At 42.2% G+C, this 17,276-nt stretch overlaps 1 protein-coding gene across 9 annotated transcripts in view; it reads left to right on the top strand.

Moving 5' to 3' along the window:
- Tmem260 (transmembrane protein 260) overlaps nucleotides 1-17,276 on the top strand; it is a 114,061-nt gene that overhangs the window by 9,323 nt on the left and 87,462 nt on the right. For 8 of the 9 annotated variants that reach the window (XR_003950840.1, NM_001310584.1, XM_011245017.3 and 5 more), the window contains one exon: nucleotides 16,879-17,056. The exons of the other annotated variant lie outside the window; for it this stretch is intronic. Coding sequence is in view for 5 of the 8 variants with exons in the window: in XM_011245017.3 (XP_011243319.1) it covers nucleotides 16,879-17,056 (178 nt within the window). In the remaining 3 variants the exon portion in view is untranslated. The remainder of the gene's footprint in view (nucleotides 1-16,878; nucleotides 17,057-17,276) is intronic. 9 annotated transcript variants of the gene reach the window in all.

The following is a 17,276-nucleotide window of genomic DNA, read 5'->3' on the forward strand; positions in this document are numbered from 1 at the left end:
GGTGGTTATAGAGCACCCAGTGAGAAATGAAAGTAAAATACTTCTAGTTTTTTATAACAACATTCTAAGATAAACCATCCATTAAATCAGCATACTTTCAGACATTCTATAAAAGTCCCTGTTCTGGAAATTTATAAAAAAAAAAAAAAAATTCACCAAGACCATAAGCACTGTGTGGTAAGAAATCAGATCTCTTAGTGTAGAATATGTTATGTGGACTTATATATGTATTAATAATCAGTGGTATGTTGGAACTACAAAGAAATTATCATCAAATTATAGCAGTAATAGTTGAGTATCTCCAGACAGGTTATTTTACGTCCATATTTTATGCATGGAATTTTGCCATATTTTTATATTGTCTATTTCTAAGCACTAATTCGCTGCTGAAATTAATTTGATTATAGTTTTAGAAAGTGCTTGATTCTAAGCAGTGTATCTGCTATTCTTACAGCTTCTATTAAGACGCCATTCAGTAAAGAATAGAAAACGAAAAGACCATACCTTGGAGAATGCAGAATCTCCTGCTTAAGGGACATTTGGATTTTCCAACTCAAAGACTGTTTTAGATTATTGCCATAGAGGGGATGTGCCGCGCTTCCTAATTTCAGAAGTATCTATGCATAAGTAACAAGACATCACCAAGCTTCCGCACTTGGGCAGAATGGGAGTACCAGAGCATTCATTTCCTTTCAGGGGAATATCTGTCTTCATCCCTGGTTAATTGATCATATATTTTTCTCATACTTGTATTAAAATTGCATTGACTTTGGCTGGTTAAGCATATTAGGAGCCCAGTTCATTTGCATTTTCTTATAAGTTGAGGGACATATTAGGCTCAAATAGCAGTGCTTCATTTTGAAGGGAGAAAAGCAGGCCAAAACTCTTTTAAGACTGTAGAGTCTTTTCTGACAGCTAGTCAGAGTTAGAATTAGTTCAAGGAGATGTTAATAATGCACTGCCTGGCCTAATCCCTTTGATATCACCAGGTATCCTCCTGTTCATGGGTTAATTGCTTTAAAAGCGAAGGCAATATTCCGAGCGGTGGGCCGCTTCACCTTTTCACAGCTGTTACCATTGAGTGACAACTAAATCCCATGTGTAAGATGAGGAAGAGCTCAGTCTCCAATTGGGAGAAAATTTATGTAAACCGCAATCCCTTCAGAATGCGCGGAAGTCATAGACTTTCTTGATTTACTCTGCTTTTCCCAGAAAGCGCTATTGTTCACTTCCCTAAGTCCCATCAACCCTTTGTAGCAGAATATCACAGCGGCAGCAGATAGCTTGAAATATATAAATGCTATCATAGCTCTGATTAATAGCAGTGCTTATGAGTCAAGTCTGATAACAGCGCAGCTCTCCACTCAATTTCAGATACTGCTAATGGAATCTGTCTTCTCCAATTGTAATATGAGAAGGCCTAATTTGCCATGGAGCTTGGAGCTGTCACCAGTAGGGGATTGTGGGGTCAGATGGGAGCTGCCAGGTTTTTGCCCTGCAGCTTGTATCTCTCACTTTGAATAGAGCAGCCCCCTGCCTGCCAGTTAGCTGATAGGCCGCCGTGGGGCTTATGCCACTCTGTACAATAGGGAAGGGCTGCAGAGGCTGACTTTATAATTGTGAAGCTAGCTCATATTTCCACAGCTACTGTGCTGCATAATTTCTAATAAGTGGTTTTAACAAATGTCAGATTATGAAAAGTTTCCTCAATTACAAAAACTTATAAAACATTTAAATTGCTAAATCTGTTTCCTGCCGAGATCCTTGCTACTGGAACTAGTCATCAGTTATTACTGGCCGGTAACTAATAAATGCACATATTTCTTAAAATTACAAATAAAACGATAACTTGTAACTCACACAGACTTGCAGCTTTTCAGACTCACAGAGATAGATGATGACCTTAGCGAGTTGAATATTAAAATGCATTTCATAACTTCAGCTGATTCAGGGACTTACATCAGTTTCCTGTTTTCCGAGTTTGTTAGCGTTGGTGATGAAAGTAGCTTAATACCCTCAATGTGTGGATTTTAATTATTTGGGTGCTTTGTGCTTACTTCCTGCACTTGCAACGTGTCAGTTAGTGTGGGTATGAGGCCACATCTTCCACATCTTCCGAGTGTTCGGTTAGAAGGACTTCGGGTGTTGAGATAGAAGCCCTGGTCTGTGCCTTTGACAGTAATGTGCTGGGATATACTTGGAGGCAGTTTCAGTTCAACTGCTGAACACAAGCTCGTTTCCAGGTGCTGTGTGTTTGAACTCACGTGGTCTGTGAGCGGGCCACTTTTTGAAGTAGGCGGCACCTCAGCAGGCATTGCTCTCATTGTGCAAACTCCTGGCATACGGGAGACAGTGGGACGCTACAGAGTCGTCCAGGGCTGCTGTCTAGGTTGTTTAGGTACGAGATAGTGAGGGACAATGAAATAAAATGTTTTAGACTTTGTAGTTTTATTATATAGCTAGACTCAGGTTAATCTTTTTTGACTAAACATTTTATGGGGGTTGAGGAGGCATGTGCACGCCGCAGTGCACCTCTGGAGGTCAGGGAACAGCTTGAGGGAGTTGCTTCCTTCCCTTCAACATGGACGTCTTGGCTCTTGAGGTTTGTCTGCAAGAGGCTTTACCTGCGGAACCATGGTGCTGGCTGGCCTGTAGACCTCAATTCTCACAGAAATTGATTGATTGATTACATTTATTCATGGAAACTGTTCATGATCTGATTCCTTCTGTTTTAGTTGTGCTATGTCATTTTTTTTTTCTTTCTGAAGACTTTAAAATTTCCCCCCACTTTTCTATGGTTTTTAATCATGAATAACACGTGGCAGTTTTCCTTTAAAAGCATCGATAGTTATTACAGGCAAAAACAGTAGTCCTGATTGGCTCAGGAAGTGAAAGTAACCTTGGTATGATTTTTTTTTTCTCAGAAGTGGCAACACATTTTTTATAAAATATGGGATAAGGACTTACTTTCAAAGTTATTAGAGATGGGAAGATTATCATTTTTGAGGCCTAGTGGTAGTGGCTGAAGAGAGAAAACCTGAATATACACGGTCCTCAGTTGCTGCTTTTTGTTCACCGGGTCTGAACCTGGCAGTATAAAGGTTTGGATCCCCTGCTCTCGGCTGCCTAGAGCGAGACACACTTGATGCTCAGAGATCATTTGCTACAGGAATGCTGACTGACAGCAAACGAAAGGTGTGTAGCAGGGCTTGGGTTTTCCTTCCCTGAAAATGCTAGTCTGACCATTCTCCACACAGCCTGGAGAGATGACAAACCAGGACGTTGATTATGTGAATGAGCCAGAGGGAAACCTTCACGTCATTTTCATGACTAAAGCCTGGAAAGATAAGACTACGGGAGGATAAGAATGATACGTGTCGTGGGCAGTGGTGGCACATGCCTTTAATCCCAGCACTCTGGAGGCAGAAGCAGAGGCAGAGGCAGAGGCAGAGAGGCAGGCTGATCTCTGAGTTTGAGGCCAGCCTGGTCTACAGAGTAAATTTCAGGACAGTCAGAGAAATCCCATCTCAGAAAACCAAAACCAAAGACAGACAGACCGACGCACAGAGAGGGGGTGGGGTGTGCAGTTGATCTAGCCTGCGTTAGCATACTTCCTTCCTCTGATCCACTGTGACTTTCTTGTTAGGAAGTGACACTGTAGTAATTTAGTAGCCGGTAGTGTGCCTATGCCGCTGCTCCCTGCCTGCTTCCGCTTCCACTTCCCTGAAGTAGGAGCGCTCAGTGTCAGTAAAGCTAGTGCGTCCCATGTGGGGTTGCTGCTATGTAGATATCACTGAAGTCAAATGGATTCATGAGTTTTAGGAGGCATATCAAATGTGTGCTTGGAACGAGTTTCAGGTTTCCGTTGTTTGCCTTCTGGTTGAGGGTTAGACAAGTATGTGACTACACATGAAAATCAAATACCATGGAGTGGAAAGGAAGGGTGCACTTTACCATCCATCGATAGCAAGTCTGTGTCAGTGCTATGAATTGAAACCCCTGATTTATCCATTGAGTCAACAGATGAATGCTGTTCTGTCCGCGAGAAAACTACTGCACAGTCAGTAACTTCCTCAGGAGCCCTCTCTAGGTCTCACGGATGTTATGGACCAAAAAGAAAGTGGTTCCGTGTTAACTGGAGAATGACGATGCCCTTGCTTGTTAGGATGGACTTTCTTAAAGCCCTCGCAGCCGCTCTCCTTCAGTGGAGTGAATCTTCACTGAGAGTTACTCAGTGGGATTGAAAAGACTTGACATCCTTCCCGTACTGTCTCCATAGGTCTGTCTGCGTCGGACAGAGCACTGCATTTGCCTAAACTGTGAACCACATGATTTTGTTGTTGTTGTTGTTGTTTTCAATACATCCCAACCACAGCTCCCTGCCTGCACTCTCCCATCCCCGTCCCCAATCTCCTCCTCCTCTGTTTCCCTTTAGAAAAGAGCAGGCCTCCCAGGGATATCAGCTGAACACTGCATATCCAGATATAATAAAACTAAGCCCAAACCCTCATATCAGGCCGCATGAGGTAACCCAGTAGGAGGAGAAGGGTCCCAAGAGCAGGCAGAAGAGTCAGAGCAACCCTGACTCCTACTCTCAGGAGTCCCACAACAACAACCAGCTAACAACCATAACGTATGCAGAGGACCTAGCTACGAGCCATGCAGACTCTGTGAGCCCCTATGAGCCCTGCTTTGTTGACATCTGTGGACCCTGTTCTCCTGGTGTCCTTGACCCCTCTGGCTCCTACAATTCTTCCTCTCCCTCTTCCACAGGGTTCCCCGAAATCCAAAGGGACGGACCTGATGGAGACATCCAATTTGGTATCTCTTTCTGCCTAGTGTTTGGCTGTAAACCACGTGATTTTAGAGATAACCTGCCCCCCCCAAAAAATCAAGAAGATTCATCTACTACAAATATATCACATAATATGTTTATACATAGAATATGTTTACAAAAAATAAAACAAACTGGGCCTGACAGTACAGGCCTATATATAATCCGAGCTATTCAGGAGAATAGGATAGAAATACAGCAAATTCAAGGCCAAGTTACAGAGGCCTGGGATATAGCTCAGTATGTTCAAGGCCACTGGCTTCAATCCTCAGTAAAACACACACACACACACACACACACACACACACACACACACACACACACACACACACAGTCTCTCTGTTTCTGTCTCTGTCTCTCCCTCTCTGTCTCTCTGTCTCTCTCTCAAAAATAAAACTCAAAGAAGGCTGGACATACAGCTCAGTGGTGACTCACTTGACCACTGTATCTATAACCCTGTGTTCAAACACAACTACAATAAAAATAAAACAAAACGTACTTCAGTGACTTGAATCTGATACGTTAAGTTGTTGGTATTTTTGCTTTTCTCTACTGGTATGACACCTTAGAATTAAGTATACCTCTTCAGTAGTATAAAAACTTAGTTTTGGTTACTGATGCTGATGCGTGGCTACCCTTTACAACATAGTGGTTGTTTTATTTAAATGATCACAGCAGTGGTGTCAAAAGTATGTGATTTCTATACGGCTCATCAGGTTACACCTTTTTGTAAGTCACAGTAAATTCTAAAAATGTATTGTTTATTTGAAGTAATTCTTTGACTTCACATTATAAAAAACTTGATTAATAAATACTATAGTTATCTCCTCACATAGTGTTAAATTAAACTGGAAAATTGTGCCTTTAGACTGTTTTCAGTATCTTAATGAGTCTATGATCTCCCTCGAACGCCCTCCCTCCTGTGTGCTGTTGGTGTGATCAAGTACTATGAACTTGTCAGACATTTTTGTATGCCCTTTAGTTTTTACTAGATTTTAATGTCAGGATCCTAACTTATCACATTATTAACTGTATTTCCTTTTTGGAAAGATGACTTACACATGTTTGTTCAAGAAAATGAAAGTAAAGTTGAGATAGGGTTTATGGATTGCCAAGTGGAAACACGATGGAACTGTGTGTAGGTGTGTCTGTGTGTGCATGTGTGCAAGTGTGAGTGTTTGTGTGTGTGAGTGAGTGTAGGGGTGTGTGGTGGTATCTATGTGTACATGTGTGCAAGTGTGAGTGTGTGAGTGTGAGTGAGTGAGTGTGTGGTGTGTGTCTATGTGTGCAAGTGTGAGTGTAAATGTATGTATGTAAGTGTGTGTGTGGTGTGATGGTGTCTATGTGTACATGTGTGCAAGTGTGAGTGTTTGAGTGTATATGTAAGTGTGTGTGAGTGAGTGTGTGGGGTGTGGGTGTGTCTTTGTGTACATGTATGCCGGTGTGAGTGTGTGAGTGTTTGTGTGTATGTGTGTGAGGGGTGTGTCTGGGAGCGGTTTTCCTGCACAAATGTCTGTGCACCCCATGCATACAGTGCCTGTGGAGGCCAGAAGAGTGTGTTGGGTGCCCTGGAACTGGAGTTATAAGTTGTTAGCTGTCATATGGGTTCTGGGAATCAAACCATTTCCTTTGGATGAACATCCAGTTCTCTTAACCACTGAGCCATCTCTAGCCCAACAGTGGGGCTTTTAATTAGGTAATAATAATAATATATTGTTATTATTATTATTACTATTTTTAATCATCAAAGTCTTTGGATTAGTGACAATTGTTTTGTCTTATTTAGGGACATATTCCTAGTTAATGTGCCATGTAGACTTTATGGGTAGTATATGATAGGTTGTTTTATTGGCTTAGATCAATAATTTCATTTAAAAGTCATAGCCAAATATTAACACCAAACTAGACATCCTCCCTCCTTTTAAAAACAAAAACAAAAATAAAAACAAAACTAGGTTTTCTTACTTCACAGCCCAGACTGCCTTGAACTCCTGCTCCCGACTCCTGAGTGCTGGGATCATAAATGAGCTCTCCTGCCCAGTTTCCTTCCATTTGTTTTTGAAAGAAAGAATCCTCAGAAAGAAATTAGGATGTTATGTCATTGAGCAGTTATATATGCAGGAACATTTGTCAATGGCATTTTATTCTACATAATTTAGCCCAACTGAAAACATTACATGTTATAGCTTTGTGGGGCAGAGGAGGTATAGAGTGTGCTCTTATTCAAGGTTTTTCCTAAAAGAGATTTCAACTAACTCATCTAACCACCCACAAGCCATTCAACTAACTCATCTAGTCACTCACAAGCCAATCAACTAACTCATCTAACCACCCACAAGCCATTCAACTAACTCATCTAGTCACTCACAAGCCAATCAACTAACTCATCTAACCACCCACAAGCCATTCAACTAACTCATCTAGTCACTCACAAGCCAATCAACTAACTTATCTAACCACTCACAAGCCACTCCCTCGTTGTTAGAAAGGATGACTCCAGGGCTCAGTCATGAAACAGGGCAGTGAATTCCATGGAGACTGGAGGACTTCAGGGAGGAGTCCGTAGAGTCCGGAGCAGAGTCTTGTCACGTCTCTTCTTAACACATTTAAAAGCATGCCTACTGGGACAGTTTCACTATTAAGAGCTTCGTGGCATCCTGTCGGAAGAGCTGCTGAGCAGTTAAGGATTTTCTGCCTCCAGTGTGCTGTGCTTTATTGATATGGGGTGCTCATTGATACTTGATTCAGTGAAACAGACGATGGGATGCTGTTGAACTTTGTCAAAACTTTGGGAATCTGTAAGGAACTTTTTTACACATCTGTATGTGGAAGGCAGCGTAACTGTGAACCCCTGTATTTCTTATCCCCTTGGAAATATTTATTTTGTAAGTAAAGAATAAGTCGAGTAATTTGAAAGACAAAGGTGCTCTTTACATAAATTATTTCCATAGTCTTCCCAAAAGAATATTTGAAGATTAAAGTACAGAATAATGAGAGGAGCGAGCATGCCTTAGCGTCTAGAAGCTGTATCCACATGGACATCATATTAATTTTTAAAAATCAACGTAACAAAGAAGGGACGCTTTAATTTTCTACCTTACTTGTTTCCAGGATACCACTTTTTATAGTTTTAAAGAACAAGCCTGCAGGGGTATGGTTCTTTTTATGTCTTTAGAATTATTAATTTTATTTTACAGGTATAAGTGTTTTGCCACATTCATGCCTGGTTCACACAAAGTTCAGAAAAGAGCATTGAATCCCCTGGAATGGAATTTACTATGGTTGTGAGCCTCCATGTGGGTTGCTGGGTCCTCAGCAAGAGCAACAAATGCTCTTAATTACTGAGCTATCTCTCCAGCCCCCAAGAGCATGGTTCCTAAAGGAAACAGAATTTACCCCAAACCTAAAGTATGTTTTGTTTTTGCAGTTAAAAGATTCTCTTCCCTATGTGGGCTTCGGGGATCAAACTTAAGTTATCAGTCTTGCAACAGGCTTAACCACTGAGCCATCTTGTCACACTAAGATTTCTCTCTAAAAATAACGGAGTAATTACAAGCTTGATTTGAAAGTTGTTTTGTTGGGGTGTTGCTCAGTGGTAGAGAATTTGCCTAGCATGTGCAAAGTTGTGGGTTCAATCCTCAATACTTCAAAAGGGAAAACAAAAAAAGAATGAAAGAACACTTGCTAGGCTGAGGTGGAGGCAGTTAGAGCCATTGCTCTGTGGAGCCCATTCAAAGCTTAAGATTGTGTCTTAAATATAAAATACACAGTATGAAAAGCATTTATCTTCAAAAAACTCAAGTAGCTTTTCTCCAAACACACACACACCAGAGATGTGTGTGATTCACTTTTACATTGACATGGCTACCCAGTGGTATCAGTAGTCCAGATCTTTTTTTTTTTCTTTGTAATATATTTTAAGTTACCCAATGGTTTCCTTACCTTTGATTGTTTACAGTAAAGAGTTTCTATTCTTAAGAGTCAATTATTTTTAGAAATACAAAAAAAAATCTATGAAGTATCACTTAATACATTTAAATTATTGACCTCCTGGAGGGCGGGCAACTGCCCTAGTCTTAGTAAAAGTGTTTTAGGGAAAACTCCTTAGAAAACCTGGTGCCTTTATTGAGTTGTGAATAAAATATATAGTGAGTTAGCTAAGTAAAGGCACGCTGTGCTCTAGAGAAAGAGACACAAAAGAAACCCAGAGTTGGGGAACCAGTCAGTCTTACGGTTTGACCCTAATATGTCCCCCAAAGGTTGGTGTGGTGAAGGCCACCTGATGGGCATTAATAACTTTTAGCTAATTTACTTTTTGGTATTTTTATCCATATATGTAATATTTTGATCATACCCATGCTCCTGCATCACCTCCTCTTACCCTCTCGCCTTTCTCTGATCCCTTCTTTCCCACTGGTCCTGATGAAACACTCTGGCATCATCTGTGGCTCACCCCAGTGATGGGCTCACAATGTGATGGCGCTATCTGTAGGTGATGGGAGCTAGGCAGCGGACCTTGTAGGAGGAAGTGGGTCACTGGAGACAGCCGTTGGAAGCTCTGTCTCATCCCTGGCCTCTCTTGTCTGGCTGCTGCCTGGCTGCCAGGAGGCAAGCAGCTTCCAGTACCGTGCCTTTCTGCCGTGATGTTCTGCTTCAGCTTAGCCCAGAAACAGTGGGAAGAGGGGAGGGGCAAGGAGGGGCAGGGAGGAGTATGAAGGGAGAGGACCAGGAGAAGGAAGAGGAAAAGGAGGAAGCAGGTGCATATATGTTGAGAGAATCATTGCAGAGCTTGACTGTGGTCATGACCTTCTATTAGGGTTGTGAAGGAAGAGGAACCATTAAAGGGTTGGGTGCCAACAGATGTAAGACGGAGTTTGTTTTGACTCCTTTACTCTGGTGGTGATGGTGGACATCACCTTAGAGTTTATCATGCTTCAGGATTGGCTTAAGCTCAGGGTGGTTACTAATAGACAGAATATGGCAGTCAATGGTAGAGATGGAAGGAGGTGTAGTTTAACAGTGATGGGGGCTGGCTAGAGAGACGGCCTGGCAGTTAAGAGTGCTTCCTGCTCTTGCAGATGGCCCAGGTCTGACTCTCAGCATCTACATGGTAGCTCACAGCTGTCTGTAACTCTAGTTCCAGGACCCTGACAACCCCTTTGACCTCCATGGGCACTGTATGCATTTGATACACATATACATGGCAAACACTCCATACACTTAAAATAAAAATAAATATTTTTAAAAAGTATTTAGGAAGTAAAATCAGCAACTTGTAAAGTGTTCGGCAGGGAGAGAGGAAGAGGAAATGTTGACCTTCATTCCGCTCAGACAACCAAAGTAAATAATGAAAACCATGAAGTAGACAATAAACTAGCAGGAGCTGTGGATGGTGGAGGGAGGGTGGGTAAGAGGTTCATTTTGTTCAGGTTGGCATTGACTGACTTGCAATACCAGATGTGGGGTAACAGGGTAGTCAGTTGGACATACATAAGTTTGAAACTAAGGGGTGACATGTGCTAGCTTACTTTATTCAGTATGTAGTTGCTAGTTGAAAGTGAGACAGTAGATAACACCAGTTTGTGTAGAATGAGAGGTGTAGTCCAGCATGAAGACACTGATATTATAGCAAACACCAGTGTTAGGAGTTCATGGGGGGAATGGAAACATTGAGAGAAAACACAAAGGAGCAGGGAGTGTGGGGTCCCACATGCCAATCTTACAGAGTGGGCCTTGAAGAATTACACAGCAATGGACCACACGGTAGAGGACCAGAAAGCCCATTGTCACTGGGGGCGGGGGTGGGGGGTATGGGGGGCAGTGGTTTGCAGTAGTGAACTGGGGGGATGGGGTGGAACCAAGGCAGATAAGGCAGGTGCTGAGCCCAGCCAGGGCCCTGGCATGATTTCTTGAATGCATCCCGAGGCCAGGTTGCTTTTAGTTAGAGTGTCTGCTGCACTGTGGTAAGATGAAGCAGGAAGGGCCAGGGAGGGAGGATTTGAGCCATGTAAGCAGGCTGCTACCAGGCAGAGGCAGTGAAGGACTCCTCTCAAAAGCTATAGACAGTCCTCGTCTTCTCCAAGCTGTGGACAGTCCTCGTCCTTAACCTGATTGGCTGGTTGGCAGACAGCTCTGGCTCCACTTGCCATGGCTGGAGTAGAGGGCCCATCTCTTCACAGCCATGTTAACCTTGGCTTTCAGGACAAAGTTTAACTTTTATAAAAAACCTTAGAAAGCTGAGGATTGCCTCTTTACTCTTTGCTACGGTGAGATGCCTCAGCAAGAGTCCCAGTGTTAGTAACTGGCCCACTCCAGCCTCTAAGTAAACTTTGTTTTCCAACGTGATTCCTAGCACACTTTACATTTCATTTGGCTGTTTCTCATGACCCACAGTGAGCTCAACCTTTCGTGACTGCCTTTACATCCTGTGTAGCCAGTCCAGTTTCCATCCCCTTCCCTTTCCCACCTGAACTGTGGCCTTGTCCTCCTGCCCTTCCTCTAGAGGCTTGGTCCACTGCTGCTACTCCATAGCTATGGTCCTGCAGTCTCCAACCTCAGCTGCACTTCCACCTCCGTCACTGTCTACAAAGCCTTGTGTTCAGCTGGGCATGTAGCTTAGCAGTGGGGCACTTGTCTAGCAAGCAGCAGGCCCTTGGATCAAGCTCTAGCACATTGTGTGCATGAGTGTGTGTATGCGTGTGTGTGTGTGTGTGTGTGTCTATGAATGTGTGTGTCTGTGAGTGTGCATGTGTGTATATGCATATGTGAGAGCGTGTGTGTGTGTTTGTGTGTGTGTGTGTGTGTGTGTGTGTGTGTGTGTGTGTGTGTGTGTGTGTGTGTGGTCAGTCTTGTATGTATCACTCCTGAGTGCTAGCCTTTCTCACAGGAGGTATGTCAAATTACCCCCTTTTCTTAATCTACCATTTCATGCATGTTGTAAAATTATGCCGTCAGTAATACTGATCTTGAATCTTAGCATGAAAACAATGTTGCAATACATGCATTAGAGTCTTGCATTGTTGGTGAACATTTTTAATTCTAGCTCTCAGGAGGCAGAGGCAGGCAGATCTCTTAGTTCAAAGCCATCAAAAAAAAATGAGAAAAAAATAGGCATTTTTAGGGGAAATTTGGAATTTGATTCATAAAATGTTGAAATCAAAGAAGCATATAGATTCAGCCTATATAGATTATTTTATGAAAAATAAAATTAAAAGTCCTCCAAAATGTTCAGCATTCTACCCTTTCATCCTTTGGGGTTTTTAAAGACATGGTCCTGTGCAGGTCATGCTTGCCGGGAACTAACTCTGGCTTCTTGAGTCATGACTCTCCTGTCTCCACCTCCTGAGTGATGAGATCATAGCTCTGTTCCATCATGCCTGGCAAAGCCTATGGTGGAATATGTACAGAGATCATTAAAGAGACCTTAAAAGCCAGGTGTGGTTATACACATAATTCCAGAGTTTGGGAATCTGGGACAGATCACAGATTCAAAGGCCAGCCTGAGCTACATGAGAACCTGTCTCAAAAAGAAAAAAGAACCCCGCACAACTTCCTCCACATAGATATGGACTTCCTCTTCTCCACTATCTAGACAGTTTTCTTATAGTTGGACTGGGGAAAAAATGGCAATTGTAATAAAGGAGAATTGTGTCTTGTGGGCATTCTTGGTTGCAACCATTTGACTGGCTATGTTTAATAGAAAAGAAATATATTTTTAAAGAGTCAAGGTTAGGTAAGATTTAATCACCTTTAATTTCAGTACTTGGAAGGCAGAGGCAAGCGTATCTCTGTGAGTTCAAGGTTGGCCCAGTGTACACAGAAAGTTTCAGTCGAGCCAAAGCTACATAATAAGACCGTGTCTAAAACCACAAAAGATGCTGAGAAGAACTCTACAGTTTGATTTAAAAGAGCAAGTGACCCAAGAATTTTTTAGAATTGGGACAGGGCCAATGAAGTGGCAGAGAGGGCAGAAGTATGCAAATGACAGACAGACAGAAGAAAGATGCATGGTGTCTTTAGGATGCCAATTACTCGACACATACTAGACTGGGTTGAATTACAAATTCAGATGAGAATGCTGGGCAGCATGGCGCATCCTTTAATCCCAGCCCTGGGGAAGCAGAGGTATGCAGATCTATGAGTTCGAGGCCAGCCTGGTCTCCAGAGTGAGTTCCAGGACAGCCAGGACTATGTAGAGAAACCCTGTCTGGGAACAACAGAATTGGACTATAGGTGCTCGTTGGAATGGAAAAACCCAGCCTCTCCCGCTCTGTTGCTGAGAAACAATTAAACGGCCCATTGCCTTCTGTCCTCAGCTTTAGAGTTACAGCCCCAGATCTGTTAGCTTAAACTCGGAGCAAGCTTCTCAGATGCTAAAGATGAAGGTTATACATTTGACTTCTGTCACTGTTTCTATAGAACGTACTTCCTTTTTCATCTATAACTTTACTCAACAGTTTCATATCGTATTTCTCTGGCGCTGAGAACAGTTTAGTGCAGGAGGATACAGTTTGTTGCAAACCATCCTGATCTGAGGTTGGAGCATTCAGATTTTGCTGGCATGAGGTCAGTGTTCAGGAAAAGCCATCCCTAAGCATCAGTGAGTGACTAGATAGATTTTCTTAGTGACGCCAATAATGTTACCTTGTTTTGCTCAATAATTCAATCCTGTGAAGTATCTGAAAGAGCAAATAGCAAGAGTTCCTAGTTCTAATGTCTGGCATAATCAGTTCAGATATGTCTGGTATCTTGAGCCTAACAATACAGATATAAAACCATTGCACATTAGGGGATCTTGGGCTTTCTTCCTGGGAATTTATTAACATCAGTAATATCAGTCTCTTTGATTCTACTTAATTGTCCATCTGGTGGTTTTAAACTTTGACAAACTTTTCTTCCAGAAAAAGTATATTTAAACCTGTGAACAGAGGTTTTGAATATAGTTTAGCCTTACGCAGTAGTATGTTGTTTTACTGTAATGTGAAACACAATTCTAATAACTATTAAAACTTTATTCTAGTTCATTCCTCATTCCAGAAGGTACCCATTTAATCAAAATACAATTTTCCACTAATCCAGAATAATTCATTTCATATTAAAACCCAGATACCTGTCTTTGAATCCACAACATAGCAGCACGGGCAGCTTGGCTACAGTGTGAATGCTAGTCCAGCCATGAGTTACCACAGGATCTTGGAAAAATAACCTGACCCACCTGGGCCCCAGTTTCTTTGTTTGAAAATAAACATTGTTACTCTTTAAACCTATTGTGTTTATGGCACAAAATGATGGGTTTTGTAGTGACAGTTGCATGCAGGTGTAGCAGGACATTTTGAGCTTACCTCTTCTTGTTATTCTCTTCTGCCCCCCCCCCATAGTTCCCCCTCTGGTTTTAAGTCCTTTTGATTAATTAATCAATTAATTAGGTTTCTTGAGACAGGGTTTCTTTATGTAGCCCTGGCTGTTCTCGAATTTTCTTTGAGACCAGGCTGGTCTTGAACTCAGAGATCGGCCTGCCTCTGCCTCCTGAGTGCTGGCATTAAAGGCGTGTATCATCATGCCTGACTGCCTTTTTTTATGCTTTAAGTCTAAAATTCTACATAAAAGAAAATGTGGTATATTTCTGGGCTTAACTTATTTTGTTTAACACAATAGCTTCAGTCCCAACATTTTCTGCAAGAAGATGGTCCCGTTCTTCTCTACAGTTGATTACTACTCTGTTGGGTACGGGAGCCATCTTCTTGTGTCATTCATGCAGGGACAGGTGTGTAGGCTCAGTCCTCTGCTTAGGCGCTGTATGGGTGTCACAGACGTTGACGTCTATGTCATTTCTAATTTCCGGTTTCTGAGGAACGTCTGACTGTACTGACATTCCTACCTAGTGTAAAGGGGACCCTTCTCAGTGTTTGTTGTTGTTATTTTTACATTATAATCAATGTCGGGGTGAGAGGAAATCTCATATAATCTTAATTTGTTTTCTGTTAATGGTGAGCACCTTTTCCTAACTTATTGGCATTTGTACTTCACGTAAGGATCCTTCGATTCATTTGCCCACTTATTGATCATTATCTAGACTATACAAAGAACTTTTAAGACATGGATTTGTTTCTGACTCACTGTACTTACTGCTGGATCTGTCATTTCTCCCAGGATGCTAATTTATGTGTTAACTGGAGGAAGGATGCTTGTGTCTTATGACAACTTTCCACAATTGAATTTGATAGATGAGACTAAAGTTCTATTAAAATGTTATAAAGCCAGCTGTGGTGACACATACCTATGATCCCAGAAGTTAAGAGATGGGGGCAGGAGGATTATGGTGAGTTTGAGGGTATCCTGGGCTACATAGTGAGACCCTATTTTAGAAAACAAAACTCAGAAATGCTTTTAATGCTAATCCACTCTTTCCTTGCTTCCTTTGTATGTTTGGAACAAGGTGCTTCTATATAAATGAAGACAGAAGATAGAGGTGTTCAGAGATGGACTAGAACCCTGAGAACTAAAGAGAAGTTAGTAAGAGTAAGAAATGAGTATAGAGGAAGGAGAAGGGAGGACTCGTACTGAGGGTACAACATGAGTCCTGGTGTGTGCTGGGCATGGCATGCCACATGAGGGAGGCACACAACTAGCCTGCAGAGATCATAATGCTAGTGTTAGCCACGGGATGGGGCCCAGTACAGTGGAAGATTGGATTCCAGGCTGACTCATTCATGGCAACATTCAGTGAACTGAACCCAGGTCCTCTGGAAGAACAGTAAGCATGCTTTCTTCCCGCTTTCCCCGGCTGACAGGGTTTCTTTCTGTAACCCTGGCTGTCTTGGAACTCACTCTGTAGACCAGGCTGGCCTTGAACTCAGAGATTCACTTGCCTCTGCCTGGGATTGCTTTATACAAAGTAAAGACAACTTGTGTTTTTCTAAAGAGGCAGATGGGAATGTAAAGTTCAACAAATGTAAAGAATCAAAGGTCACATCTGGAAACAAACTGCTCACGCCTTGAATATCAACAAGGGCCATACCGTGACTCCCTGGGGACTCTGCACCTTAATTCTGAGCGCCAGGATTAAAGGTGTGCGCCACCACCAGTAAGCACCCTTAACCACCGAGCTCCAGTGTTGACATTTTATTTTACGTTTTTTTATTGGAATTACCTCATATTTTTATGCAAAGCAAAATATCTGAAAACTAATAGTGTAGAGCAGTTAGTATCAATTGCTAGGCCTAGTAAGGGTTACTGGATCTCCTAGTATTGAGATACTTAGTGATGGCCAATGGATTTCCAAAACTCCTGAAATACTCAGTCGTTGTTTTAAACTTTGTAGTTGTAGATTTATAGCAAGGTGGGAATTATTCTGGCTGGATATATGCTAGTGTTTGGTCATGTAACCAGTCACAAATTAAGGTGCATTAAGGTGCAGAGCCCCCATGGAGTACTGCATGTCTCTTGTTGATATTCGGGGAGTAAACAGTTTGCAGATATAGCCTTTGATTCTTTACATTTGTTGAAATTTACATTCCCATCTGCCTCTTTAGAAAAATATAATTTATCTTTACTTTGTCTAAAACAAAAAAATAAAAGTTAGAAATTAAGAACAAAGCTGTACAAGATCTTAACGTGGTCAGATGCTTTGACCAAGACCTCCATGGTCACACCAGGGGATAGGGTAGATAAGCATTCTATGGGAAGCCATGATTGAAGTGAGTAGGTGTTTTGCCTCTTGTTAAGCATTACAGTTTCAGCTAGTCCATTTGTGGCTGTTCAGGAATGCCCCAGGTTTATCTGTAGCCACCTCTTTAGGTTGTCTGACCTGGCTCAGGTCCTAGCACTCGATCTGAGAAGTCAACCCTCTGTCCACAGGCTTGCTGACTTGTTGACAGGTGGGCTTCCTAACTGAAGTCTGTTGGAATTGTTATATGAAGAATGTGTTGGTTCTAGTGTGGTGGGAGAGGGCTGGGCAATTGTCATCATTTCTGTTGGTAGAGTTTCTGAAAGAAGAGTCAGCTCCTCTTGTTCCGAGAGAGATTTCATGTTATCTGTGTTTGCAGGCTTTCTGGCTCACATGCTGGAGGGATTCTTGCTGCGGGGGTGTTTTCATTTTCTCGCCTAACATGGCAGTGGTCCATTGCAGCCGAGGTTTTTAGCTTAAACAATCTGTTCGTGGGGCTGCTCATGGCGCTTACTGTGCGTTTTGAGGAGGCAACAGCCGCAAAGGAGAGATCAAAGGTAAGCTATTTTGATCAAAGTGAAGTCGGGGTTTGTTTCAATATTTAGGCAGCAATGTATTTCTTTTTAGCTTTGGTTTAGAGCACACTCATCTATTCTGAATCCTGTCAGGGGTAATCTGGCCAGGTGGAGAGACTGTCACACTCAGACCCTTTGCTAGGAGTGGAGCCATGGTAGCTCTCAAGTATGGGACTTTCTCTCCCCTGCTAAAGACTTCAGA

Source organism: Mus musculus, chromosome 14 (assembly GCF_000001635.26).
Source record: "Mus musculus strain C57BL/6J chromosome 14, GRCm38.p6 C57BL/6J".
NCBI lineage: Eukaryota > Metazoa > Chordata > Mammalia > Rodentia > Muridae > Mus > Mus musculus.